This window comes from Anser cygnoides, chromosome 20 (genome assembly GCF_040182565.1).
Source record: "Anser cygnoides isolate HZ-2024a breed goose chromosome 20, Taihu_goose_T2T_genome, whole genome shotgun sequence".
In the NCBI taxonomy this organism is placed as follows: domain Eukaryota; kingdom Metazoa; phylum Chordata; class Aves; order Anseriformes; family Anatidae; genus Anser; species Anser cygnoides.
In genome coordinates, this window is record NC_089892.1 from 3,192,545 (window position 1) to 3,218,423 (window position 25,879).

Here is a 25,879-nt window from a genome sequence, read left to right on the forward strand (position 1 = left end):
ATGAACACGGCCTCTGCCGATCCCGGGGTGGGGCTCGGGAACGTGCCAGACAAAGTCCCCTCTCTGCAGAGCGCTGGGCGGCGGTGGCCAGGGGCCGAAGCCCGGCCAGGCGCCCGCGGGCTGCGGCTCGCGGCATCTCCGTTCGGGTGCTGGCAGGGGGGAAGCGTTTTAGCTGTTGCAGTCGGGCCTCCTGCGATTGTTTGACGGCTTTCCTGAATCAGAGTGAAAATGGCCAAGGGGGTTTAGGCATCGGAGCCTCTTCTGACTCCGTTTTGCTTTGCCTGGGATTGTTTCAGCCTTGACCTCGCCTGCCCATCCCGAGCAGCCAACGTGGGGGATTTCCCCCTGAAACGCTGCTCCGTGCCCAGGCGACAGAGCCAGGCAGCCCCAGGCAGCCCAGCACCGTCTGAGCCAGTGACTGCGGGAGGTTTTGTTCAGCACCTGTGGGAGTTTACTGGGGAGGTGCGCTTGTGGGGAGGCTCGGGGCAGCCCCACGCCAGGTGCCTGTGGGGTGGCGTCGCCGCAGCGAGGTGCAGGCCCCCCCCCGCCAGCCCCACAGCTGCTGTTGGCTGCCTTCCCCACACCTCAGCTGTGTTTTACACAGCCCGGCTCCGACCTGGCGGGTTGACCGGCCTGCTCCTCGCACCGCTGCGTGCGAAAGCCTGGATGCCCTCCAGTTAGGGGAGGCCTGTCTCAGGTAAGCGAGTCCTGCTCCCGGGCTGTCATTAGCCAGCCTGCTCGGTTCCCTGATCAGCAGGCGGCCTCTGGGTGGAAATGCCACTCACAGGTGATGCGAACAAAGCTCCCACCTCTGTGTACATGGCCTCTGCCCGTGGCCGGGGAGCAGGGGCAGGAGCGGAGGCTTCACACGGGGCACGGGGGGAGCTGCGCACGTCCCCGTTTCTGTGCCACGGGCGAGCAGCCCGGGGTCGATCTCTGCTGCCCTTTGCAGGCAGAGCCGGCGCAGCCCAGGCCGTGCTGCGCAGCACAGAAGAGGTGTTTCAGCTCTGAGGGAGGCCGGCCGGCCGGAGGGAAACGGCACGTGGCAGGACTCGAGTGCTGGAGGTAGAGGATGGGGGGCGAGGCCAGGTGCAGACACCAGCCGTGGGTGAGAAGCGGTCCCGGGGCTGGAGCAAAGTCCCTGCCCAGGAACCCTTCGGGGCTCTGGGTCTGGGGAGCCCCGCGGTTGTTGTTTGTGCTGCTGTGGGACTGCTTCTCAGCCCCGTTAGGGGATGCTCTGGCTCTCGGGAAGCCTCCTGCCCCTCCTGGCCGTGCCGAGCCGCGGGCACAGCTCAGCAGCAGACGGTGGCCCCGGGGCCGTGACGCGCGTCCATCTGCCCGCACAGCTCCAGCCTCGGGGCCAGGAGCAGCCAAGCAGGGAGCCAGGCACTCCGTGCGATGTCTGTTTGGGCGTTTTAAATAGGTGCGGGATGGGGATGGGGGCTCTGTGGCTGGGGTGGCACCAGGGGAGCCTGCGGCACCCCCTGAACCAGGCTGGCACAGGAGGTACCCCCGCACGTGGCCGGCCCCGTCCCGCACTTCGCACGCGCCGGCCGCTCTTGTACTGATTCAGAGCGTCCTTTCCTCCCCCGGGCATGTTCTGAGCGGAGATCCTGACACGGCAAAACACAGATCCCTGCCAGGGAGCACCCAGGGGGGATCCCGGCTCTCCCTGGGGCTCAGCACCTTGCTCTGCCCATCGCACCGCCCGGCTGCTCCCCGCGAGGCGAAACCCCTCCTCAGCACCGCCCTGAGCGCGGGGAAGCTGGAGGGAGCTCGGTGTGAATGAGCAGGCTGCCGCCTCTACTGAAATTTGGGTCACGCAAGCCAGCACAGCAGAGCTGCGACTGAGGTGGTTCAGCCTTGCTTTCAGCCCCAGCAAGTTTTGGTTTCGGAGGGTGCTGGCTCCGAGGGGCTGGCCGAGGCGCCCTTTGGTCAGAGGTCTGCAGAGGTGAGAGGGGCTTTGCCCCTCCCCGATCCGCTCCCGCATTGCCAATGTTCCTCTCTGGCCTGCTGCTAATTTTGACGCTGCCCTAAATAGAAGCTGAGTGCATCTCATCTGCTCCGCTTAGCATGCGGGAAAATTGTTTGCCTTCGTTTACAGGATCCGAGCTGCGGCTTTAACCCTGTCGGCACGCGGCCCTCCCCAGCGCAGAGCTCCCTCGAACGGCTTCGCGTCCCCGAGCCCCCGGGGGGGGCCCTTTGCTGGGAACGGCACCGCACACCTCGGGCTGGGGGGGGCTTCTGGGCTGCCCGGGACGGCCAAGGACCCAAGGGACCCCGCGCCGCTTCCCCAGCCCCGCATCTGCCTTCAGCGCCGGGAAGCTGCTCAGCACAGGCAGACCCCGTCTGAGGAGCTTGGGGTTGGTTTCTGTTGGGGTTCTTCTGCCAGCATCTGGCAGGACCCGGACCTTCCTGGCAGACGCCTTTCTCATTGCTGTCTAATTTTATATCCCATTGTGGGAGGCTCTTCAGAAGGCTCTGCTCTTCCTGCTCCCTGCCTGCTGCCAGCCGGGCTCGGGGTTCACCCCGCTGCCCAGCACGCAGCCCGTCCGGGGCTGGAAGCAACACGGCACCTCGGGGAGGCTGCCTTGGGTGCTGAGCCTTGTGCAGCGCGACTTAAATATATCCCCGTCTGGTGCGAGGTGCTCATTTGGGGACCTCACGCAAGGGCTGTTTCCCGAAGGGCTGTAATTTTGTGGCCTCTGCAGCCCGGTGGTGGCTGCACGTGGGGTGCTGTGAGTGGCGCATCGGAAGGAAGCGCCGGCAGCGCAAAGGGCAGTGGCCTGCGAAGGTTAAATTTAGCGGGTTAGGGAGGAAGGCTGGAGGCTGGCGGGCCTGGGCTGGAGCTGAGCCTCCGCCGGGCACACGGCAGCACTTCGGGGAGGGCGTCTGTGTGGTTCCCCCACCCCCTGTGCTCCCGACTCTGTTCCCTGTCCTGCCGAGCTGCGCCAGAGCTTGGGGTGAGTGCCGTCCCTTTCCCTCCCCGGCTCCTCTTTCCCCTTCAGCCTCTGGTTTGTTCCGAGCGCTCAGGATGCTCCACAGCAACGTGGGCTGCCGCGGCACGAGGCTCATCTGCCTGCTGCAGGAGCCCAGCGCGGGTCTGGCTGTGGCAGTGCCGGCGGCTCGGGGGGGCTGCGGCTCCCCACGGACGCCCCTCTCGCCACGTGCAGGTCGCAGGGCAGCTCTGCTCCCGGTCTGGGTCCCTGCAGGAGAGGGGCCCTTCACGGAGTGGCCTCTTCTTGGAGGGTGGTTTTGGATTGCCCAAACCGTAGGGTGGTGAGAAAAGAGGAAAAGAGAGAGGCTGCTTCAGAGCCAAGGGCACGGCGGGACCGAGTAGCAGTGACCCCGGCAGGCGGCGGTGCCTGGCAAGCTGCGGGCACGGCCAGGAGCCGGCTCTGAGCAGAGCAGGACAGGGCAAGGCACGGCCACGGCCACGCGGCCACGGCCACGGCAGGCTGAGCCGTCAGACACAGGGCAGTGCTTGGGGCGTTCTGACTCCCTGCTGTGTTTTGTCGCCTTTCCAGAAGATCAACCGGACCCCTTCGGACGAGGAATGCTTCTTTGACCTGCTGAGCAAGTTCCAGAGCAACCGGATGGATGATCAGCGCTGCCCGCTGGAGGAATGCCCATCGGAGGCTGCAGAGGCAGCTGCCACACCAGTCCCTGCCCTGGGAGAACGGATCTGTAAGCACTGATGCGTTTATAAGTCACTCCTACGAGGGGTGATGCTGCTCCCATGGCGTGGCCGGCTGTCGTGGTTTTATTGTGCATCTTGTGATGTTTTCCCCAAGCCTCAGCTCCCTGAACCTAGCAATTATTTTTTTTTTATGTTTGCAATCTCCATCACTGTGCAAGGCATAAAGAAACCTTCCCGTGTTAATGGTTGCTGAAGCAAAAGCTGGAGGATGTGAACTGAGGCTTGGAGAACAGCCTGGCAAGAGAAATGCAAAATATACCTGGATTTTTTTCTCAGTCTTTTGGAGGTCTTGTCTGACACACCGAGGTTGGCAGGAGGACTTCGGCCTCTGCCAAAGTGGGAGATGCTGGTGGTCGTTGCTGAGGGAGCCTTGTGAGAGCTGCAGAGCTGGGGCAGTACGGGCCCGGAGGGGGCTTCATAGGCAGGGTGGAGTACCGGCAGGTTTTCTCAGTGTTACCCTGGAGGAAGAACTGCTGGGTTTTGTCCAGTTGTTGGATGCTGTGGTGAGAGGTGTCACAGAGCAGAGAAGCCGGGAGGACGGAAAGTAATAGGAAACTCCCAGCACGCAGAGAGCTAACTCGCTCGTAGGAAGAGCGTGGATAAATTGAGGAAGCCGCCTGACAAGTAGCTTGGATAGGAGAGGCAGATCGGGTCTGCGTCTGCACTTTGGCTTTGTGTCCTTTTTTACGACGTTGTGTTGAGGGCCTTTGTTTAAAGCAAGCTGGAGAGAAGCACTGAAACGTGCGGGTCCCACTGGTGTGCTTAAGCACCACCACAGAGGGCTCAAAGCCCTTCATTCGAACCGACGGGTTTGTTTAGCAGCTCCCTAACCAACACGAAGCCCCAGCAGGGGAGGAGCAGACCCCGACCTCCCTCTGAGTGCGGCCAGGAGCGCAGCACGAAGCTGCTCGGGGTGCCGGTGCCAGTGGCAGGGGCTGAAGCAGCAGCCGGAGCGAGGCGGCGCCGAGGTCAGGCTGTGGCGCAGAAGGCAGGCAGGTTGGCTGGGAGGTGAGCGGTTCTTTCGGTGCTAAAAATAGGCTGGAAATGAGCATCACTTCTTCGAGATACGTGTTTCTGATACAGAAGTGCATTCGGCTTTAACAGCTGTGTAATTTAGGCGAGTTTAAAATACGAAGCTTTATAAAGACTGTACAAGTAGGCACATGTTCTGTTCAGCTGTCAGTTGGACTCTGAGCTTTTTGGACATGTTATTTTTCAAGGTTTCTTTGTCAGCTGAAGGGGAAGAGACGCGTCTTGGCGTCAGCGCTGAGATTATTCTGTGTTCCTGCCCCTCCGCAAGCCGGGGCTCCAGGAATAGCACGCGGTGGCAGGAGACCGGGGGCACCCTCAGTGCTTTGTGCTCGCTGGGGCGTTTGGGTTTCTTACGCTTTGGTTTTGCTTGTCGCCATCCCCCGTGCGCTGCCGGTTGTTTGGGAGCGTTTCGCTGCCCGGCAGCTGCCAGGAGCCATCGGGCTCTTCCCTGGGGCGCTGCCCGGGAGGCGTTTTCCTGGCTGGGGGCTGACTCGCTTGCTTCGCAGCAGTCCCAGCATTGCTCGGGTGCTGTTGGAAAACCCTCTTGTTGTCCCGTTGCTGCTCTGCCCCCCCCAGACGGGGCCCTGCAGCCCCTGGTGTTGCACCCCAAGGGTTAGAGCCAGGCATGTTTGGTGCCTGGGCAGGATGCGCCCTGCGAGAATGGGCGGAGCGTAGGCCGTATGGACGGGTTCTGGACTGGGAACCCAACAGGGGGAAGGCTGTGCCGCCTGGTGAGCGGCTTAGCTGGGCCTTGGCTGTGCTGATTAGCTGCCTGTAATTACACCCAGCCCTTGGGAGCGTGTGGGGTGCCCATTACGGAACCACAGCCGCGTGCAGAACTCCGCGTTCGCCTGCAGCTGACGGTAACTGTGCAGCCCCATGCCCCGAGCGAGGCAGGGGCTGGCCGATGGTCACAGAAGCCGATGTCCTACCCAGCTCAGCCCCAGGGGGCCTGGCTGCACGGCCAGCCCCTGCCCCTCCGTGGGGGTGTAAGGCTCCGCCAGGTGAACGGGATTTTTGGGGGCGAGGACTCGTGCTCTGAGGCGAGCAGGGCTGCGGCTCGCGTGTGAGCTGGCAGAGCTGTGACCCCGGCGTGTGCTCCTCTCCCCGCCTGCAGCGCAGTCCTCCCTGATGGCGTCCCCGCAGACGGAGGAGTTCTTTGATCTCATCGCCAGCTCCCAGAGCAGACGGCTGGACGACCAGCGCGCCAACGTGGGCAACCTGCCCGGCCTCCGGATAACCCACAACAACCTGGGGCACCTGCGCGTGGAGGGGGACGCTCAGGAGCCCGGCGACGAGTTCTTCAACATGCTCATGAAATGTCAGGTACGGGCAGGACTCGATTCCCCCCCACCCCCGGCACACGCTGCCCCCCGATCCCACCTGCGAGGGGCTGTGGGCAGCAGCTGCCCACCCGCAGCTCCTGTACCAGTCCTAATGCCTGTTCTCACCCCCCCCGCAGTCCTCCAGGATAGATGACCAGCGCTGCGCCCCACCCGACTCCATCCCCCGTGGCCCCACCATGCCAGACGAAGACTTCTTCAGCCTTATCCAGCGCGTCCAGGCCAAGCGCATGGATGAGCAGAGGGTAGATTTGGCCTCAGCCCAGGAGGAGGCAGCAGAGGAGCAGCAGAGGCCTGGTTCCAGCTAAGAACTGGGGTTCAGGTCGGGGGGTTTGGTTTCATTTTGGTTTTTTTTTTTGAAGAGAACTAAGTGTAGGTGGTTTCAAAGCTGAGTGCTCCTGCACTACCACAGACTTCTCCCAGGAGCGACCCGAGCCGCGGGGAGCTGGAGCTCAGTGCACTGCACGTGGCTGCTCTGCGGAGGCAGTGCCACAAAAAGGCCCACCAGACGGGGAACGGTTTTTAAACAAGGGGGTTTTTTAGGACGTGCAGCCAGTGTAACACTGGGCCCAGCACCAGGGAAGAAGACTTTGGCAGTCCCTTTGCTTGTCACCTAAAAACCCAGGAACTTGTGCTGTCAGCCGAAGGAGGAGCCCGGAGCAGGTAGTTAAATCCAGCCTTGATGTCCTTTATTTCCAAAACACTTTTAATTTAATGGGGGAAGGGAAGAGCACCTTTTTCATTTTCAAGTCCTCCTGTCTTGTTTGCATCACGAGGTGACAGATTGCTCTGGATCCTTTCCTGGAATATCTTGCTCAACTTTGTTCTTGCTAAAGGAGGAAATGAGCTCAAGTCAGCGGCAACGCAGGTCCTTTTAAACCTGACCCCTGCCCTGGCTGCAGCCATGGTCCCCCCACTTCAGTTTGTTCTGGGGTTGCTGTGAGCACCCTGTGCTGTTCCTCCCCTCCGCTTCCCCAGCCACCCGTGTGCAGAGCTGTACTGGAACCTCCTGCGCAGGATCCAAGGCTCTCCCACCCGTAGCTTCAGTGGAATTTGGAGACCCCCAGCAAAACCCCAGCCTGGGACAAAGCCTGAAAGGTAACTGCCAGCTGTGCAGCCCCAGCTGCAGCCCCAAGACAGGAATCTGTGCCCGGGAAGGGAGGAAGACAGTCTCTGCCCATCTGCTCAGCACAGAATACAAACTTAGGCAACGCGTTGCTTCTGCTGCAGCTGGGCCAGAAGCCTCGTACAGGATCGAATCGTGTGCCCGAGGCAGAAACCTGCGCTTGGCACTGACCTGCTTCGAGAGCTACAAAGCCTTCTGGTCACGGCTCGCGATGAGGGTGAGCAGAACGATGCCCTGCTCCCTTGTGCCCAGCAGCAGTGGGGGACAATGGCCCTTCCCTCCGCCTTGTTCCTCCTGAAAGCAGGGCTGCGCTGCTGCCTGCCCTGCAGAGCTGCCCTCAGCGCCGCCGTCCTGCTCTGCCCAGCTGCCTGGCGCCGTCCCCGCAGGAAACGGAGCCTTGCGCCCACTCCAGCCGGGGGCGTTTGCTGGGCCGGCAGCCCCGCACCGCACGCGAGTGCAAGGACCTACATTTACTTACATTTCCTTCTGGTAACGTCGGAAAAGCAAGAGCCCGGAGAGGAGGCCAGAAGACTTCTCATCTGAGGAGGTGGAATGGTTTTTTCTTTGCTTGACCTGAGAGGCTATCTTGGACTTCAGCACCTCCAGTAATGAGGTCTGCCAAAGCAGGTATGTTCCTACGGAGAACAAATCAGCACTTTCTAACTGAAACGCATTTGACGGAAACATTTCCAACCAGCAGTTGAGATTTTTAGACCAGTGATGCTGCTCATCGGGCATTTAACCTGCCTGCACTGAACCACGGAGCACTCACCTGCTGCAGGGATGGCCGGGCCGAGGCTCGGCCTCCTGCCTGGGGCAGGTCGGAGCTCTGGAGACAAGCCAGGAGGACCTGCCAGCCACCTACCTACCCACCTAGCTTGAATTTGTCCAGAGGAAGACAACGCTGAGGATGCCGATGACTTGAGCAGCTGCGGGCCCAGGCCTGTGCAGCTCAGCCAGGTGGCGAACTGGAATCTGACCATTAAGCTTTCAGAGGTGTTAATTATTTGCCATATACTTGAATGTATGAGCTTATTTATTTTTTACATGTGCATTTGCTAATGTCATTTTAATGGGGAATTTCCAACCCACAGGTACTTTTTTTCTAAAAAATAATCTGCCAAATGAATTAATATATTAGAAACGAATACAGCGCGAGGGAAAGGGAGGGTTGTGCTTAATAAATATTTGTGTCTAAGCTTCAGTGACAAAAATTAATTTCCGCTATTTTTTGGCCAGCAGAGCTAACGGTGGTCCTTTGGGATGGGACAGAGGGTGCGTGGTGGGTTCTTGTGGCAGACATCGCCACATAAAAGTGTTAAGAAAAGGGTGTGTGCACCACCTGCGTGTCCCTTTACGGTCAGAGCACACAGGCCTCTTAGGGAGCAGCCACCACCCCTGGCCCTGCCTGACCTCGCTGCGGGGGCACTGTAGGATACAAAGCCCTGAGCCCTCCTGCCCTGTCTCGGTGCATTCCCAGCACCTGCCCCCAAAAGCCGTCCTGTTTCCCTGGTGGGAGCTGCCAGAGAAAACGGGCAGCCAGTGGCTGGCATAAGCGCTCGGTGAAGATACTCACACAGCAGCGGGCAGCAGCACAAGCTCATTCCAGCGCAGCAGGCAGGTGCAGGCCATTAGACTTCGCTTGAAAGGGGGCCTGGGAGCAGCAGATTTTTGGATCCTGAGCCCTGTGAGGATAAAGCCAAGTCACAGCTGGTCCTTCCACGCCTGGCTAACTTGTGCAGGCTACTGCCAGTCCTGATCACAGATTAATGAAGAGCCACCAGCTCGTTCTCATCAGGCACGCTCAAGTTCCTCAGTGCCTGGCCACAAGCAGGCAAGGTGTGGGACTTGAGGACAGAACCGTGCCCCCAGCTAGGCAAAGGCTGGCGATTCCCGGGATTCGGAACAGGTGAAATTCTTAAAAGCAAGGGGGAGGCTCACCTGCTGTCTCTCTGTCCTTAGCAGCTGGGGAAGGGCATCGTATGTTCTCCAGTAAAGGCCTCTCGCAGCGCACCTACGGAACAGCCAGATCCCCGCTGTGAGCAGGAGCCTGCGCCGGTCGCTGCTCTGCTGGAGCCTGAATTAACAGCGAGGACAGCGTTATCGCTGTCCAACGGCTGTCACAGCGCGCAGAGCACAGCCCTTCCTCTCCTGCTCTGCCAAGCCCAGGCCAGCAGAGCTTGGTAGGGAACAGCTCGCTGCTGCTGACACCCGCCGGGCAGGCGCGGCACTGCCGAGGCCTGGGCTGGCTCGCTCCGCATGGAGGCCTGCTGCAGCACAGCGCGGGGTGCTGGCCCCAGGGCAGGGCAGGGAGTGGGGAGGAAAGCTGAAAGCACAGCAGCCCCACACCGTGCCGCGCTCTCCTACTCAGCTGTACAAATGCCCTGCGAGGCACTCGCGAGCCAGTGCTGCTGTCGCGCAGGGTTTGTTCTGCGGTGCTCAGCTGCCAAGTCACGTCAGGGCCGAGGCGCAGCACTTACCTCAGCCCTCCCCGGAGCCTCGTGCTGGTGCGGGTCCGGCCGTCCGTCTGCGTCCGGCTGGGAAGGCGCGCTGCCTGCAGGAAGGGCTCTGCTGGCCTGGAGCGCCCAGGCGCCGTAAATTTCAGTCTGGAGCTGGACAGCGGCCCGAGGCTCTCCACAGCCATCGCCCAGGACGCAGTCGTGGGCCGTTAACTCCTGCGTGGCCTCGCAGCAAGGAGCTCAGCAGGCAGTGGCGCTGAGTAGCCCACACCAGGGACGTGGGCCTAGGTCCCAGCCACGTGCCCGTGGGGTCGGAGCAGAGGGCTCTCACCCCGCTGCGCCTCTGCCCGCACTGCAGCAGGCCCTGGAGGCCCAGAACCGCCCCGCATCAGGCCCGGGGCAAGCAGCACAAGGCTGAGTCACTTCACAGCCCCCCCGCTCCCCTCCTCGCCGCCTGCGCCGCTGCTTACAGGCGACGTTTACCTGCCCGAGCCCGTCAGGAAGGCGGCGCGGTGCCGCTGAGCCCCGCACAGCACACCCAGGGGTGGCAGGGGCTGTAATGCCATCGCTGCATGCGCAGCAGGAGGCGCAGCCCCGCATGCACACGCTCATGTCTGGGCCCTGCAGGGCCCCAGCTGCAGCCAGCAGGCGCGGCACGTCAGAAGCCCACAGCAGCTGGAGGAACTCGGGACTCTGAGTGCAATAAAAAAGGCAGGGAGGGAAAGGGGGTGTGCAAAGAGGCAGAAAGCAAGAGGCACAAAATGTCCCATTTTGCAGAAAAGCCCTCACGGGATAGGATTCGGGAACAGAATCCAGCCCTTAGCAGCCCCAGTGAAATGCTTTGAGGCCTGTGCCAAAGGTTTGCAGCGCAGGCTGGGAATGCTGCTTTGCCCCACCTCAGAGCACCGGCCCTCTGTGCATCCACCACCCCTGTCACAGCACCGGCACTCACCGTGCCCTGCTGCACCAGGCCTCCACGGCACTTTTCCCCCACCTTGACACACCTCCAGCTCAGGAGGAAGCCTTTTTTCCTCTTCTTCTCTCTCCCACTCCTTTGGCTGAAGGACGGTCTGCTGGGCTCTTCCCAGACAAAGCCTGCTCACTGGTGGCCTCTTTAACAAACCGACAGGTTTCCTTTTTTTCAGGGGAAAAAAAAAAACAACCAACAACTTCAAAACGGCGCACGTTTTTTTAAATACAGTCTATTAGCAACAAACCCTTCTGTTTTACACACAAAGTCCCTGAGAGAAGTGCAACCCTTTCCCTTCCAGCTGAAAGCCCCGGGATGGTTTGTCACAAAACTCACCCATTTCCTGCGCTGTGGCAGGGCGCAGCCTCTGCCTGGCTCCAAGGAGCCCCTGGGGGCTGCCCTCTGGACCCACCCTGCCTCTGCAGCTGCCTCCCAGCAGCCGCGGGCAGCGCGCTCCCCGCATCTACGCCCTGAAGATCTGCCCGCTCCGTGCGATCTGCTGCCGCCTGCTCTCTCCTCGTCCTGGCCCGCAGCAGCAGCAGCAAAACCAGGCCCTGCTCCATCCCCAGACCGTGGCGCCGGGCGCCAGCAGGCCCGCCTGCTCCACAAGCAGCCGGCTGCCCGCCCGGCAGCACCAGGCCCAGCGTGCTGCCCTGCCTCAGCACCAGTGCCAGGAAATACCGACCCGTCTGACAGCCGGGGACAGACTTTGCTACAGTTTTTTACTGTAACGGAGCGAAAACTAGCGTAACCTTTCTGTATAACTGTAGCTAGGGGCACGGTAACTGATAAGAAAGTTAAGGAAAATGGCTATAACCTGGCTTTTTTAGTACTGACTGTTTCCAAGACAACGCAGATCCTTCCCAGCAGCTGGGTTCCACCCCACCAAAGGCACCAGAGCCACGGAGGCAGAGCGCTGTGTCACGTAGCGGTAACACAATAACCCCCCGTCCAGCAGGGCCAGCAGCTCGCAACAGGGTGAGCACACAGCAGTGATCCAGGACGCCTGTTTCTTAATTAACACGTGGATCGCTCCAGCATCTAATTGTATCAGACAGCTGTGTTTCTTTAGGATATAGGAGATTAGGATAGGAACACACACAAACCTAGCTGAGGGACAGAGCGCCTGCCCTTCAAAGCTGTTTCACCACTCTGAGCTTACGTACCGACAAGAAAACATGATTATTTTCCTGTTGCTCTGAACCATGCTCACAATACAACGTGTATAAAATTACTACGAACCCTTCAGATGAACAAAGAAAACTCATTAACACTCATTAATACATGCAATGCCCTCACTGAATACTTGAACGATTAAAGGCCATGGACACCTGGACGAGTTTGGCTGAAAGAACTGCGTTCATTCAGCTTGGAGACACAGCAGTGCAGTGTTTTGAAAGAAGGTAATGGGCACAGGCTGAAACCTGGGACATTTCAGTTAGGTACGAGGATTTATGTCAATCTTTTACTAAGGGATTGGTCAAATACCAGACCAGGGCTCCAGAGAGGCTGTGGGATCTCCACCATCCTCAGATACTCAAGCCTAGGCCCTAAGTGTCTTTATTTAACTGAACCTCCTTTGAGTACGGTGGTTGGACTAGAAACCTCCAGAGGCCTCCTCCAACCTAAATTACTCTTTGATATCAAGTTTAAAAACATGACAAAGAGGATGCTTCCCTGTGCTTCACGCTACTGGACCTTAAGATAAGCTAAACCTTTATCCAGGCAGAGGGAGGAAGGGCTAAGAAAAGCCGGTATGATCACCTTGCTGCCTGATTCATCGCTACCCAACGTTAGGTGCTGGTAAACACCTACATTTCACTTTTATGAAGTTATTATTTTTTGTTCTAGCTGATCTTAACATGCAGCAGTAGCATTAATAAGCACCTCAATGTCTGTCAAATAAGACAAATTCCTAGGTGCTCCACTTATCTCCAACGTGCTTCACAAATATCAATTTTGCCTTCACGCCCGTCCTCCCCCTCACCAGTGAGGAAGTTGCATAACCCCAGCACCCCGGAGCCGCTCGCTGCGTCACGGCCCCAAGTGGAATTTCCGAGCAGGGGCTGGCACTCCCACGGGGCAGCACAGCCTGCCTCACGGCGTAACCCACAGACAGGGATTTTCAGCCTTGTGATAGACAGAAGGGGCACAGAACCTTCCCTCTGGATGATACCAGGGGAAATGAAAAAGCAGCACTTCAGTGACTGCAGTGAGAGCTGGTTACCTGACCCTCCTGCAGGGACATTTTGGCTTTGCAAACTCGCACATGGTCAGGCCTCCTCCTCGGGTGGTATCAATTGCCTCTGCTGCTCAGCTACTGTGCCCTGTGATGCTCCTCCAGGAGCACTGCGATCAGCTGCTGACGTGCAACACCTAGACAGCATCAGAGGACAGAGCTAAAACCTGCAGTTAGAGCTAGGCCAAAACACATGGACAAAGAATTAGCTCCCTTCTCACCTGAGAACAAAGCAGGCTTCCTGACACTGCTGAAGCACTCAAAATTGCTTTAATGTCAGCAAAACAAGTACCAGGAAAAATATCCACACTCCACCTCTAAAAATATTGGCTTGGTCAAAGGTAAAACTACATATGACAATGACACAACAGAGAGAAGACCGACGCCTGAGTTTATTTTAAACATAGACCACTGAAATTAGGGAAGAAACGTTAACAGTCTCTCTTGCCATCAGCAGAATGACACAAACCCCACTTGTCACGTCTGTCCCTTGCCGCCAGTCTCTGGGGGGCCTTCCCCACCTTCTCCCTCTGTAGGATGGCTTTGAGAGCTGGTATCTGCCGTGCTTTCCAGAAGCAGCTCCAAGGCTTCCTCACCAACCACACGTCTCACCTTCTCCCCTTTGGCTGCCAGGATTTCCTCGATATTCCTGAACAGCAATTTGAAAACCAACAGTGACACTACAGCAACGGCTGGACAGAAGAGTCTACTGCGTGCTCTCTCCTTTCCACTTTGCTCGCAATATTAACGCCACACAGCAAATCAGCACGTGCACTTTACCACGGCACCTTTCCATAAGTTTGGGAAGCAGATGAAACTATCCAAACCTCCTAGGACCATTTTTATCCATTAGGATCAATAATCTAGCAATTACGGCAGAACAGAAATTTTAAAGGCATCTAAGGGAGTTAGAAATCACCGAAATTCAACAGCACATGGGTCCCCACATTTGAAACACTTAGCCAGGTGAACCTAGCAGCAATTTAATAAAGCCTGAGAGAGAACAGAAGAACGCCACACACAATAATTCACCTGCTGGCACCAACAAGAATGTCTGTGTCTCATGCAGCTTCTGCTGCTGCTTTACACCATTTATTTGGATCCTAGGTAGTGAGGTTCAAATTATAGGTGATTATAAACCTCCATTCACATGCTTTAAGAAACTGGATGAAATATAGAATTATACCAAATAAAACCTCTGGTTTGATTTAAGTCACGTTTTAAAAGCATCAAAGAAACAATACATCAGCTCAGGAGGATCTGGTTATAGCTCAACAGTCTTTTTCCCTTGCTAAATGAGAGTGTTGCTGGCACACCTACCTTTTTCCTTCCAGATCTGAGAACCATCCCAAGTTATCTGCTATGACGTGGTGATTCTTGCAGCCGGGGCACTTCACAATGACCACCCCTTTATGGTAGGCTAACTTGGAAATCGTTTTTGCTGAGCGTGTCTGGCAGACCTACAAAGCAAACAGACAGCAACAACAGATGATAACTGCAGCTTCTGGACCTTTCAAAAAGGGAAATATATTCCTGAGTGGAATATTTATTTTGCCCTCCCTCATCTCTAGCTATGGCAGGGCTGCTCAGTCACGGAATGATGCTGTGCAGCTCCACGGGCACTTTGCAGGTCTGGTCTGCAGAAAACACAGCCCCACAGCCCGCTCTTCCCAGGCTCTCTGGTCTGTCCCTCGCTTCTTTGTAGAAGTGGCAAATGGTTTTCATAGTGGGGGAACGTGCAGAACTACAGAGCAAAACCGAAAATAAAACACCGATGATTTAGGCAGTTCTGGTACTGCGGATCTGTATGTTGGGAACTTTGGAAATTTCACTGGGATCTTCAGCTGTTCGGAACGTATTTTAAAAGCATTAGTTTATTGCACTGATAAAATACTACCGTTATGTTTAATTAAAAAAAAATAAGAGACCCAGCTACCAAAGCCTGCTGCCTGCAAAGGCAACCAGGGGCCTGGCCTCGACGAAACGCGTTTGTTTTTGTCTTTTTAACGCGTTTAAGGGAAGGAGAGGGGAAGCGATTTCAGCGCCCGCCAGCCCTGCCCGTCACCAGAGGGCTGCTGGGGGGGGGGAAGGCGCCGGCTCCTCCTCGCCCCTCACCGCCCCGGCCCACCTTGCAGGTGTACACCAGGCGGTAGTGCGAGGCCCGAAGCTGCCCCACGGGGCCCGGCGCGGCGGTGCAGACCGGGGCCGGTGCCGGTATCGGTGTCGGTACCGGTATCGGTGCGTGCCGGGGCCTCCGTGCCGAGGGGACCCTCAGCAGGACCCGGGCCGCCGCCCCCGCCGCCCGCCGCAACATGGCGCTGGCGCAGGCGCGCGGAGGGGGCGGGCGCTGAGGCGGCGGCGGCCATTTTGGGGCGGTGCCGGGAGCCGCTGTGGGGAAGGGCCCCGAGCCGGGCGGCGCCCTCGGGCCCCGGTCAGCCCCCAGCGGGGTGCGGCCACAACCCCCCCGAAAGGACCCGTGAGCCCCTTCCTGGCACGAAGCGAGGCTCGTCCCGTGTTGTGCGTTAGCGGAACCCGCCCCCGCTTTTCTCTGTTTCCTTTCACGCGAGCCTGGAGCACAGAGCAGGCTCTGAGTGAAGCAGAAGCTCCCACCCACGCTCTCTGGCAGAGCTGGTACCACACACACGCAGACCGTGGGGCTCCGAGCCTCAACCCTGTTTATTGATGCACTGCACGCCTCTCACGTTACTGCGGATCTAAATTACAAAGTTCTCAATGACAGAGATGGACGAGGACAGGCAGAATGCTAAACACACAGTCCAGTTACAAACTTTAACTTCTCATAGTGTTGGTTATAGTCCAGTTACAAACTAACTTCTCATACATGTTGGTTTAGATGGTTTTAAAATCCATGTAGTCTATTTGAAGAGACATACAGATCGCACCGCGGCCTCTCTGCTGTTTGCCTCGCATGTCGGCTCCTGTCCTTAAGAGCCCTCGGTGTCAGTGTTGTCGCTGCCAGTGGTGTTTTCCCAGTCTGCTTCGTGATGTTGGCCCTTTGGTACTCTTCGCATTGCCCTTTTTCTGAAAACAAGAGTAGACATTTCAGTTTTAGAAGATGTTGAGCCTCTGAAGGTAAGTTCTGTAAGGTTGAGGACAGGGAACAGACTGAATAGAAGAAATACACACAACAAGCTAATCAATTAAGTCGCAAGGTTATGTCTAAATTAGTCCTGCTTACTAAAGGCCAGACCTTCGGTAACGCTCAAAGCAGTCCTTCATCCTCCTCCGCTCCTTTTCTGCCAGTTCCTCATTGGCCAAGCCACACTCCTTGAACTGGAGAAAATGCAAACAGGTATGAACTGCATTCCTCTGAAGATCAGATCAATGTTATCCAGTAGGGCAGAACTGTTCTGTAAAGATGGCTGGTTTTGAGGCTGATGTACTGTATTTGGCCTCTGCAAGGTAAGGTAAGGCTGCAAACCACCCAAAGAAGCATGATGATCTCCTCTGAGACTTGTTTGTGCCCTGAATCATTTCACGTGTAAATAAAGGGGGAAAAATGGAAACCTATGCATTAAAATGACAAAGTATAGCTGTTCACTGCCCAAACCCTCACCTAGGGAAGTACACCAGTGTGTAGAGCTAGCTTCCTGCATCTGCCTGGGCCTACAGAATGAAGTACAGTGTGTTTACTCCTGCACTGTCCACTACTGTGTGTCCAGGATGGTAATACATCCTGGTTTCACACAATTTTACCATGTTTATTCTCTCCCAGTTGCAAATTTGAAATTCTATTTCATCAGTGATACTGCAGACAGTTAAACTGAAAAACAACCATAACCAGAGATAAAGGCCAGAAAATAATTAGAAGTTCCTAAGCAAAGATGGAGAAATAACCAGCAGATGCATTCTACTCTTCTACTGTTCAGAGCTCACCCTTTTTGGAGGGGGCATTTTGCACAGAGTGCTTTCTGGAAAAGCAGTAGCTTTTCCAGCAGAGTTTGCTTCTCAAACCTAGTAAATCTATCATTAAGAAGAACATTAAAGATCACAAACTCCAGTCAGCATAAGGAAAAGCTCACAAAGATTCTCTTACAGTGGGTGACTCTAGAGGCAGATTGCTCTCTCGGGTGCTAAATTGCTGGGTTTGTCCTTCAGGGCAGTCATCTAAAAGATGGAAAAATCACAGCATTAGTCATAGTTGCCACTGATAAGTAACTTCTCCTTCCACTAGTTCAGCAAATAGCAATAGTTGTAACATAAAAGCTGCCCAACAGTGCACAGAGTCAACAGCAGAACTGAAACCAAGCCTTAAAACATTTGGGATTTAGTTTTCTAATCAATGTGCAAGTCACTGTTCATTTTATTTGACCCCCCTGAATCTTGCTTAGGATGATGGACTTCCCCAACAGGCTCAGAAAGAGAGACCATCTATCTAGTTTCTGCATATGAGGGAGCAAAATGAACCTTTGCAAAGCAGCACCTCTGCTTAATATCATTACAAAAAAAAAAAAAAAAAAAGCAATTGTGTTGAAGATGACCATGAGAAATCATTCTAAACATGATTTTAATCACAATTTGTCCCTGTTCCCCAACAACTAAGTCTTGCATACCAAGATGCTTAACATCAGGTGATATTTTAGTGAAACTCCTCACGTAGTGATCAGGTACTGTGCTGCCTGATTTTGAACTGAGTGAGGTAGAATAATACAAGTCTTTTTGGATCAGTGTTGTTTAGCTTTTGTGAAAAATCTCCCATCTCAATAAATAAAAAAAGAGATCAGAACAGAAGGTTTCTTCTGCGCTAGTTTTCCTCCTTTCTCAACATGTTTTGAAGGAGAATCTCAAGCTCTTAGAGGAGCCTGTTAATTCCTCTCCACACTGCTGAATCATTTCCACTGGGGATGCCACAAAAACAGAACCAGTGACAGCATTAATTACATGGTTCTGCTTTTGTGAAATCAGCCTGCAACATAAAAGGGAGGAGGGGAAGGAAAAATCCCTGAAGAAAGCCACATGGTCCTTCTGAACTGCAAGGACGCTTGTTCTGTTCTCAGCTAAGCCACAAATGCAAGAGGACTTGGGGAAAAAAGGACACCCAGGAACTGTTTCTCAGAGGCACCATGTACTAGGTGATTTTTCCTGGACAAATTCAGAAGACAGATTACTGAAAAAAAGACTCAAGGACCTAGGACAGTCTAATGACACAACTTTGCCACGTCATTCAGCTGTATGAAAGACTATTTCAAAGACCACGTAGTAAACAGCATGTGGAGTTTTTTCTCTCCAAAAAGCTGTACTCACTGTTCCCAGCATCTGGGGACAAGTTCTTTTTATAGGTGAGAAGGATGGTGGTATGGCAGAATGCCTCGGCATTCTAGAAGCCTTGATTTATGGGTGTCTATTCTGAGTACTCTCAAGGAAGCCTTACTCAGAGTGCCAAGCGTGCCCCCACTGAGAAACATCTCTCCCAAACTGAGTCTCCAGTCACGCTACCTCTTCTCCACTAAAAATAAAAAGCAGGGATTGTCTTTCCCCATCCCTTTGGAACACTGAATAATCCCTTTAAGAATTCTACTCTATGTTTTGCCCAACAAAAGCCTTACTTTTAGTCAGCTGTGCATCTTCATCTAGATGACCATGAAGAGTAAGCTATGGGACAGAAACAAAGCAAGAAATGAGAACAGCCCCTTATTCCTTCTCAGACAATAGCTAGGAACAGATGGAGAAACATAAGACACAGCACATGCATAAAACTGACCTTTCCCTATTGTGTCTTGCTGTCAGCAAAATAGGAGACATCCTGAGCCAAAAGTTATCGATCTACTCATAAATTTATCCTCCATGACTATATCCAGTTCTTTTGGCCTCATTTATGCGTTTTGTCTCCAGACAATGTGACGATCTCTTCCACAATGAAATTATGAACTAAGTAAAAACTCTTTACTACAGATGACCCCAGGGTAATACTTTTGCCTGTTCTTCCACAAGAGACAATCAGAAGCGACCCAAAATAATTTGATTCTACTTGCCTGCTTAGCCTCAACAGTCTGAAACTATCCCACCAGAAAGTAAAATGTAAACAAGGCACCCTACTCACTTCCTGGGAATCTCTGGACGAGGTGTCATCCAGGTCAGAAGTCTGAAATAAAACCAGTAAGTTAATCATTCCTCATGAGCAATGAAGTTGCAGTAATGGAATGTATAGGAGACTGAAAGCTTCAGAAAACAGAGAATTGTGGACTTCCTCCCTCCCACAATCTTGTCTGACCACTTGGAGAAAGTACACAGGATGCCGCACTAATTAAAAGCCCCATGATGTTTTCTTTGGTTCCAGAAACCCATTTACTCTGCTTCCATTTGATCTAAATGGCTCATACGTGGTCTCTAGAGTTCATAACAGTCACATACTCCGCCTAAACTGAGCTTTCCAACCCCTCGTACACAACCCCACAGGCATACCAGTGCAGGTAGCTCCAGTTGCAACCTTTTCAGCTTGGCTTCAGTAGCCAGTAACTGACTCTCCTTTTGGAAGAGCTGCAGCTGCATTTCGTCACATCGCTCCCCCAGCTCCCGAATCTGTTTCCGGTAGGTGTCCCTCTCGACCAGGTTCTTGGAGTACTGTGTGTAGAACTGTTCTCTGGTCAGCAGCGCCTGGGGTAAGAGGGAACATGTCACGCATGGCACGTCACAGAGCAGTACATCCAGGGTTACAATATCTGCCTGCTTCAAGCAGCAAACCGGGAATTAGCGGCAGCAACCCCAGGAGGAATGTTTTATCACCTGGTCTCTTTCTGAAGCCACTTCCTCCAGCTGCTGCAGGACGGCTTCGATCCGTTTTTTATACATCTGGGTGTCCTTCCGCAGAGACGTGCACTGTAGTTCGAGCATCTCCTTTTCTTCTGCATACTGTTGAGACATGGTCAAAAGCACCCCGCAGGTGGGGTGAGTCTGAGCTAGGATCTCACCCCTTCTGCTCCATGCCACAGCCCGACCTCCCTGCAACATCGAAGTTCAGCCAGACTGTCCGGCTGGAGGCAAAGCCAACCAGAAGACCGGTCAACATGACTGAGGACTGCTGACATGACGGATTTACAAGCACCAGAGCTGTCAATCATTACAAAAGCTCTCATCACCCTCCAGGCTGAGGCATGGACTGTTAATTAACAGACACAGGCATCAACAGATGACATAGTTACTGTCACAGACACAGAATGCTAAAATATTAATGTGCCTTTTTTCCTCGAACTGTAACACGGACCCTAGAATAGGAGCAGCAGGGATCACTGCTGAGCAGCTCCTCTGCTCCACAGGCAGAACATGGCAGGTGCTTCATCTGCCTGTATTACCCACTGACCCCCAGCAGGGATTTGCACTGCACCACTTACTTTGTCTTGGAGCACCTCGGCTCGTCGCAGCTCCCTGCGAAGGTTGTAAACGGTGTTCATCAGCTTGCGGCGTTCCAGTATCTGGCTGCAGTCATTCTCCAGAGTTTCGTTGGAGAGGCTCTTCTCCGAATTTTGTTCCCTGGCAACCTGCTGGACAAAGAAGAAAGTGAGATACAGCAACCATCTAACTCTGTCAACTCTCTCCGCAGTCCCACGTGCTCTGTTTGACTTGGGAGAACAAGGCCACAGCTGAGCCACACAACCTTCGGTACAGCCCCATCACTGCCCGGGCTGAAACAAACAATCACTTCTTAGGATTCCATACCCAATCACCCCCACCAACCTGGAGAGTGTTCTCCAGCTCCTGATTCTTGGCCAAAAGCAACTCCTTCTCCTGCTGTATCTCCCACATCACCTCATGGCTTGGACGCTGCTCTATGGCATGCTTCAATTTCATTGTGTGCTTACGCTCCAGCTTGCAGTCATCCTCAGCCTTCATGAGGCTGTGCTTCAAGTGATCAATCTACAAGGAGGTTCAGAACGTATCAGTAACAGGAAGAAAAGTCTGACCTCCAAAAGCAGCTCTCTTGTGGCAGAGTTCTCACTCCCCAGACTAACATGGGGCATGCTTTTGCCCAGCTCTGTTTTCCTCAAAAAGTTTGGTGCTCTGAGGATCAGAGTCTTGCCTGTGTGCTAAATTGGTAAAATGTGCTGGTTCTGTGCCGCCCTTGTGAGAAGGCCTGGTCTTGAGTGAGGGCAAGAGAGTTAATCCTATCAGCACAGCCTGTAAGACATGGGCTAGGGACCACTAAGACATGCCATCTGCTAAGGAGTATGCGCAGTACCTCATAATAGACTGGTCTGGTCCATTCCAGGCAAAGACCCGTCTGGGGCACAGCACAGCTCTTCAGGGATCAAGTAAGAAGTGAAGAAAAGGGCGACTGACCTCTAGGAGCAGGTCCCGATTCTTCATGAGGGCAGCGCTCTTCTCCTCGCTCTGCTTGGCATAGCTCATTGCCAGGCTGTAGTTCTCGTCCTTGCACTTCCGCAGCTCCTTGCTCAGACTGTCCCGCTCCTCCTTCATCTTCTGCGCCCGCTCTTGGTGCTTGCGGAGCAGGCTGTCCCTCACCCACATCTCTCTGATCGTGTTCTCTTTGGTGTGCAGCCACACGGTGAGCTCCTGGGCCTTCTGCCGCTCCTCCTGCACAGTCCTCTGCAGCTTCATGATCTCACTCATCAGGAGCTGGCTCAGGCCGGATTCTCCGGCCGTGTCTGTTGGGTGGGCAGGCATCAGCCGCTGCTGTCCTCTCTGCTCCCCAGCCACGCACGCAGCACTGAGCCCACCCACCTATCGGCACATGCAAACCCTGGAGACACGCGTGACCAAGCCATACACGTTGCTTCCCGGCTGCCCTTCCCCTCTCTCCATCACAGGGTCACTGACAGAACAGGCAGGAACAACTCCTCCTGCTTCCCCCTCCACCCTCCCAGGTCCAGCGATGCAGGACAGCAGGGCCGCTCCTGCCAGACCCCTTTGCAAAGCAGGAAGCCAGGGAACACTCCTGACTCTGCTCACCTCAGCTCTGGAGAGTCAAAATCAGAGGTGAATTCCCCCTTAAGTTACACAGCAACATTAAATGACGAGCTGCTTCTCAGAACTCAAACTTTACCTAGAATCATAGAGAAAACCCTGCTTGGGTCCTTGCCGGTTATCTTCTTATACAGCTGTGGATAGTAAAGCTCAAGACTTTCCATAAATGCCTCAAAGCCCTTGCGCCCCGTTCGCTGAAGAATGTCCAGGAGAACACCTGAAAAAACAGCAATAGTTCTGTTAATCTATTTTTCTCTTTTCTTATTTCTAATAGAACAAAGAATTCCTCCAATTTCCCCCTATGCAGGTTAAAGTCCTTGGGATCAAATCTCCTGGCCAATATTAAGCCAAGTGGAGGAACAAATAAAACTTAACCCTTCTCTCTAGCTCCTACTACAGTAGGTACACAAATCTCAGAAGGGCACTTTACGTTATCCTGCTGACAGCTACAGAGGAGGTAAGCTAAAAGGACACACAATGATGGTTTCTGCAGCTTGAGGCTCCACTCCCAAATATCAGAGGCAAATACAGGGAAAAGAAAAAAGTGCCACTGGGAAAAAGGTAGCAGAGACAAGCCTCAGTAAGCCTGGACTTAAGACTTTGAACTCAGTTGCCTACTTTGCCTAGAAATAACTCTGCACCAAATCAAGCCCAGGGTGCTTCTTGTCTGTGTTTGCAGTTTCCCAAACTGGAAAACATGGAATGTAAATTTAAAAAAAACATGGAATGTAACCGTTAGGTACTGGAAGGGTAGCACGCCATTGCAATCTGCAGAGCACGAGAGCATGAGCTTATCTTCAGAGCCAAAAGCTGCACTTCACCCACCTGCTTTCCGCTTGCGCATGACCAGGCTGGGGTCGTTGAGAACTTGTTCTTCATCATCGTGGTTTATCACCTGGCACTGGCGAAGGTAGGGCATAATACGGGAAGGATCTATCACAGAGATCAGCTTCACCCGGAAGTTCTCCAGGTTATTCCAGCATGTCTCATCGTTATCTTCTTCCAACATGACGGCGAGTGAGAAGTATTCGCGAGCTGTCTTACCCTTCCTTAAAAACAGAAAACAAAAAAGCAGACTCTAAGCCTCCTGGAAAAGCGTGGGTGGTGGTGGGGAAACCATGTTCGCTGACTGAGAATGGAAAAGTGCCTTTTACATACAGGAACACGTCTCTCGTGCGGCCTTTAACTCAGCACTTGTGAATTACTTTCAGAACAGGACGAAATACTGCAGCTGTACCTGCAGGAACAGTGCAGTGCCAGGCTGGAGACAGCAGCAGCTGTGAGGCCAGCGCCAACGCTACTGACACGCACATGAAGGAGGACCAGCGTGAAATTATGAGAAACCAAAAAAAGTCACCAAAGCTTGATGCTTTCCCTCCAACCAGCTGAACTTCTCCCAGAGCACTGCAAGACAAAAGGGAAACAGCTTAGCCACAGGCCCACTGGTGACAGGAAAGTCATGGAGAGCCCCGTAGAGAGGAAAATCCAACAAACTCCAGATTCCCAACAGCGTACCCCGAGGAGGTGCTGTCAGATCTCATTGACTTCATCGTGAGTTCTCCAGATGCTCAGCTATGCTCACAATTAAATCTTGAATTTATCCCAACAACTCAAAAAGGTTGGAACACAACACGAGATGAGCTGATGGCAAACAGCAATTTTCCACTTTGAAAGTGAGCGTCTTCTGAAGCGAAAGCATCTTTGAAGGCCTCCTAATTAGCTAGTAGCTCTACTTTTTAAACAGTTCACACTCTTCCTCCTCCATCTCACAGCATTTGAGAGCCCTGTATTATTGCCTGGCTACACAATCCTAAATATAACTCCCACAGAAGGCTCCGTGAAAACCCCCAGTGGCGATAGCCCGAACTGCATTCAGCTGTATAAGAACCTGGTTTTTCTGGAATTTATACTCTCAAATAACATGTGCAAAGGGTGCCTCTGTGTGCCCGGTGGGAGCTTACTTCAGGGCTCCCCCACAGCAGCTGGACCGGGAGGTTATTAGTTACCTGCCTTCCCATTACAGCCTGCTATTCATCACAGTCCAACGCTACGACTCTTCAGCCAGGAACCACGCAGCTAAGCAAAAGCAGAAAATCCAACGCTTCTGTACCCAGGCTTTTGTCTGAAATCGGTTTTATCAATTCAAGTAAGAAATGAGGCAATCTTTTCACTTCTTTTCCCCTCCGTAGCCAGCCTGTTCCATAAGGAGTATTTCTGAAATCCCAGCCGTTAATTACTATGCTTATATCACATGCCAGCAACCTTAGCATTCAAGTTTTGTTTCGTTTGATTTGAGGCGGAAAGAGTTCTGACTATACAGGGGCTGAGATTTCACTCACATCTTACCGCATCTCTTCGAGCATTCCCCTGTTGATAAATACCACACACACCCCTCAGAGCTGTAAAATTAAAATTACCCGTCAATATAAAACAATCGGCATTACACGAACCAACCTGGGCCTATGCAGTCAAGATTCTTCTTGTCTCTTACGTTGGTCTGGGAAAACTCATCTGCGTCCTGTCCCTGAGGAAATGTGTCCGGGCTGCAGCCTCCCTTTATAGTCTGGCTAGAGCAAAAATAATTCCAGAAATAAAACCGATTCAAGAAAAGGGGGAACTACTCAGCTACACTCTGAGACAGAAAAGGGAGAGAATAACAAGGGGCCCCCCTAAAAAAGGGAAGCCTGAAGACATGATGGGGGAGGAGAACGAAAGCTGATGACATAGCAAGTCACCAGCACTACATACGCAGTGACCTTAGACTCACTCAGACTTGCGTTTCCAATCTGTACCGCTGAAGTACCAGTTATAGCCAAGAAAGTTTCTTTGTGCAGAAAGATTAAAAAGAGTGAAGGTCGCAGGCACGGGTCTGTCCAACTTATTTCAGGGGACAAAACAAGCTACTGAGGTAGAAGACAAGAGCTCTTCAAGACGGCCTTCTAACCGCCCGTGTAACATCTTTGAATACAAACGCAGGCAGCAAGAACACATTCGTGGTTGAGAGTTCAGCTGAGAGCGATGATTTCTAAAGCAATGCCTCTAATTTTGGATGCCCTTAAGCTTCAAGCACAATTATGACAACTGAGTATTTTGAAAGAAAGGGAGTCAAGAACTGGCTAAGCGTGGCCCCTGACTCCCGAATTACAGGCTGAGGCTCTACCAGTAATTAAAGGAGCAGCCCAGCAAGCAGCAATGTGGTGATGTTAAACACCAATAAACCTTTGACTGCATCCCTCCCCCTTCCCACAATCCTAGAACTGTAGCTGCAACAAAAACTCACTAACAGCTCATTTTAAAAGAGCCTCGAGAACGTACACGCTCTGATACCATGGCAGCATGACACATTTTCTCATTAGCTTCCCCCTCCGCTCGTTCTGCTAAATTCCTGGAGAGTCTCTCAATGATTTCCTTCAGAACGGGGCAAAGATGCTCAGAGATTCTATAACCCTGTGCTTCTCGTTAGACATTAAATTAGCTTTACACTAACAAAGATGCAGTACATCTATTATCTATGCCCTTGCTAAGTAGAAGTAATCAGAATGTCTGCTAATTGATCAGTCTCTGCTCAAGAGGGTTTGTTCTTTAGCAACAGATTAGCTTAATACTCAGAAAGAGTGAAAACAGACAGCTGCTTCTGACAGCTATACAACTTTTTCCACAAGCAGTAAGATTATAAGGGCACCTCCCTTGGCACTTGCCAAGAACAGCAGTCATTTAGAGCACAGATCACGTTCACCGCCAATGCCTGGTGGTAACAGCCCTGTGGTGAATGGCACACAGAACTCCATGGCAGAACTTCTGCCACATCAATTTACTGGAAAAAAATGTTACCTATATGGGCATGGGGAAGATAGAGCACACTGCAAGAGGAAAGCTATTTCAAAATACTTTCTCCTGCTCCGCAGTGTCTTGACACGCAATCAGGATGCAGCAACCTCAGTACCCCCACCGCCTGTCCATCCCCAGCTCTGCCACAAGGGCCCTCACAGAACGGTTGTACCTCACAGCACACTGAACTCACCACTGAGCTCTTGGGAAACGTTGCCAGGCACAGTGCAAGGAAGCTTTCT

The 25,879-nt window shown here is 53.6% G+C and overlaps 3 protein-coding genes across 16 annotated transcripts in view; 1 reads left to right on the top strand and 2 right to left on the bottom strand.

Moving 5' to 3' along the window:
- The window catches only part of GPSM1 (G protein signaling modulator 1), a 79,087-nt gene extending 70,672 nt beyond the window's left edge, over positions 1 to 8,415 (top strand). For all 10 annotated transcript variants that reach the window (XM_066980764.1, XM_066980765.1, XM_066980763.1 and 7 more), the window contains 3 exons: positions 3,528 to 3,687; positions 5,850 to 6,058; positions 6,195 to 8,415. In XM_066980764.1, the coding sequence (XP_066836865.1) occupies positions 3,528 to 3,687; positions 5,850 to 6,058; positions 6,195 to 6,383 (558 nt within the window). In that variant the 3' untranslated portion in view covers positions 6,384 to 8,415. The remainder of the gene's footprint in view (positions 1 to 3,527; positions 3,688 to 5,849; positions 6,059 to 6,194) is intronic.
- DNLZ (DNL-type zinc finger) lies at positions 6,743 to 15,225 on the bottom strand. Its single transcript, XM_066980769.1, has 7 exons — positions 14,998 to 15,225; positions 14,190 to 14,329; positions 10,665 to 10,794; positions 9,682 to 9,777; positions 9,143 to 9,215; positions 7,680 to 7,836; positions 6,743 to 6,905 (listed from the first exon to the last, which is right to left on the bottom strand). The coding sequence occupies exons 1-7, from the start codon at positions 15,181 to 15,183 to the stop codon at positions 6,845 to 6,847; spliced, it is 843 nt and encodes a 280-aa protein (XP_066836870.1). The 5' UTR covers positions 15,184 to 15,225; the 3' UTR covers positions 6,743 to 6,844.
- Positions 15,226 to 15,527: 302 nt separating this feature from the next.
- CARD9 (caspase recruitment domain family member 9) lies at positions 15,528 to 25,480 on the bottom strand. Of its 5 annotated transcripts, none has more exons than XM_013188848.3 (13): positions 24,264 to 25,467; positions 22,635 to 22,858; positions 21,889 to 22,026; positions 21,165 to 21,490; positions 20,562 to 20,741; positions 20,219 to 20,368; positions 19,614 to 19,739; positions 19,293 to 19,484; positions 18,931 to 18,972; positions 18,437 to 18,482; positions 16,927 to 16,997; positions 16,069 to 16,163; positions 15,528 to 15,911 (listed from the first exon to the last, which is right to left on the bottom strand). In XM_013188848.3, coding segments are annotated over exons 2-13 (1,551 nt in total). In that variant the 5' UTR covers positions 22,819 to 22,858; positions 24,264 to 25,467; the 3' UTR covers positions 15,528 to 15,910. The 5 variants fall into 5 exon arrangements, with proteins under 5 accessions (XP_013044302.3, XP_013044303.3, XP_013044300.3 ...); XM_013188849.3 differs by having other exon boundaries at positions 20,219 to 20,365; positions 24,264 to 25,462; XM_013188846.3 differs by having other exon boundaries at positions 16,081 to 16,163; positions 24,264 to 25,457.
- Between the last annotated feature and the right edge of the window lie 399 nt (positions 25,481 to 25,879).

What these genes read in the sequence shown, in the direction of transcription:
- DNLZ (XM_066980769.1), bottom strand. Translation starts at nt 15,183, where the DNA reads ATGTTGCGGCGGGCGGCGGGGGCGGCGGCCCGGGTCCTGCTGAGGGTC. An exon ending in TCAGATCTGGAAGGAAAAAG is followed by an intron (nt 10,795 to 14,189) that starts GTAGGTGTGCCA and finishes CCTGAAAAAAAG; the next exon opens with GAAACCTGTCGGTTTGTTAA. An exon ending in TAAGGACAGAGAGACAGCAG is followed by an intron (nt 7,837 to 9,142) that starts GTGAGCCTCCCC and finishes TGTTCTCCGTAG; the next exon opens with GAACATACCTGCTTTGGCAG.
- CARD9 (XM_013188846.3), bottom strand. Translation starts at nt 22,818, where the DNA reads ATGTTGGAAGAAGATAACGATGAGACATGCTGGAATAACCTGGAGAAC. An exon ending in TGGCTTCAGAAAGAGACCAG is followed by an intron (nt 19,485 to 19,613) that starts GTGATAAAACAT and finishes CTCTTACCCCAG; the next exon opens with GCGCTGCTGACCAGAGAACA. An exon ending in AACTGGAGCTACCTGCACTG is followed by an intron (nt 18,973 to 19,292) that starts GTATGCCTGTGG and finishes GTTTTATTTCAG; the next exon opens with ACTTCTGACCTGGATGACAC.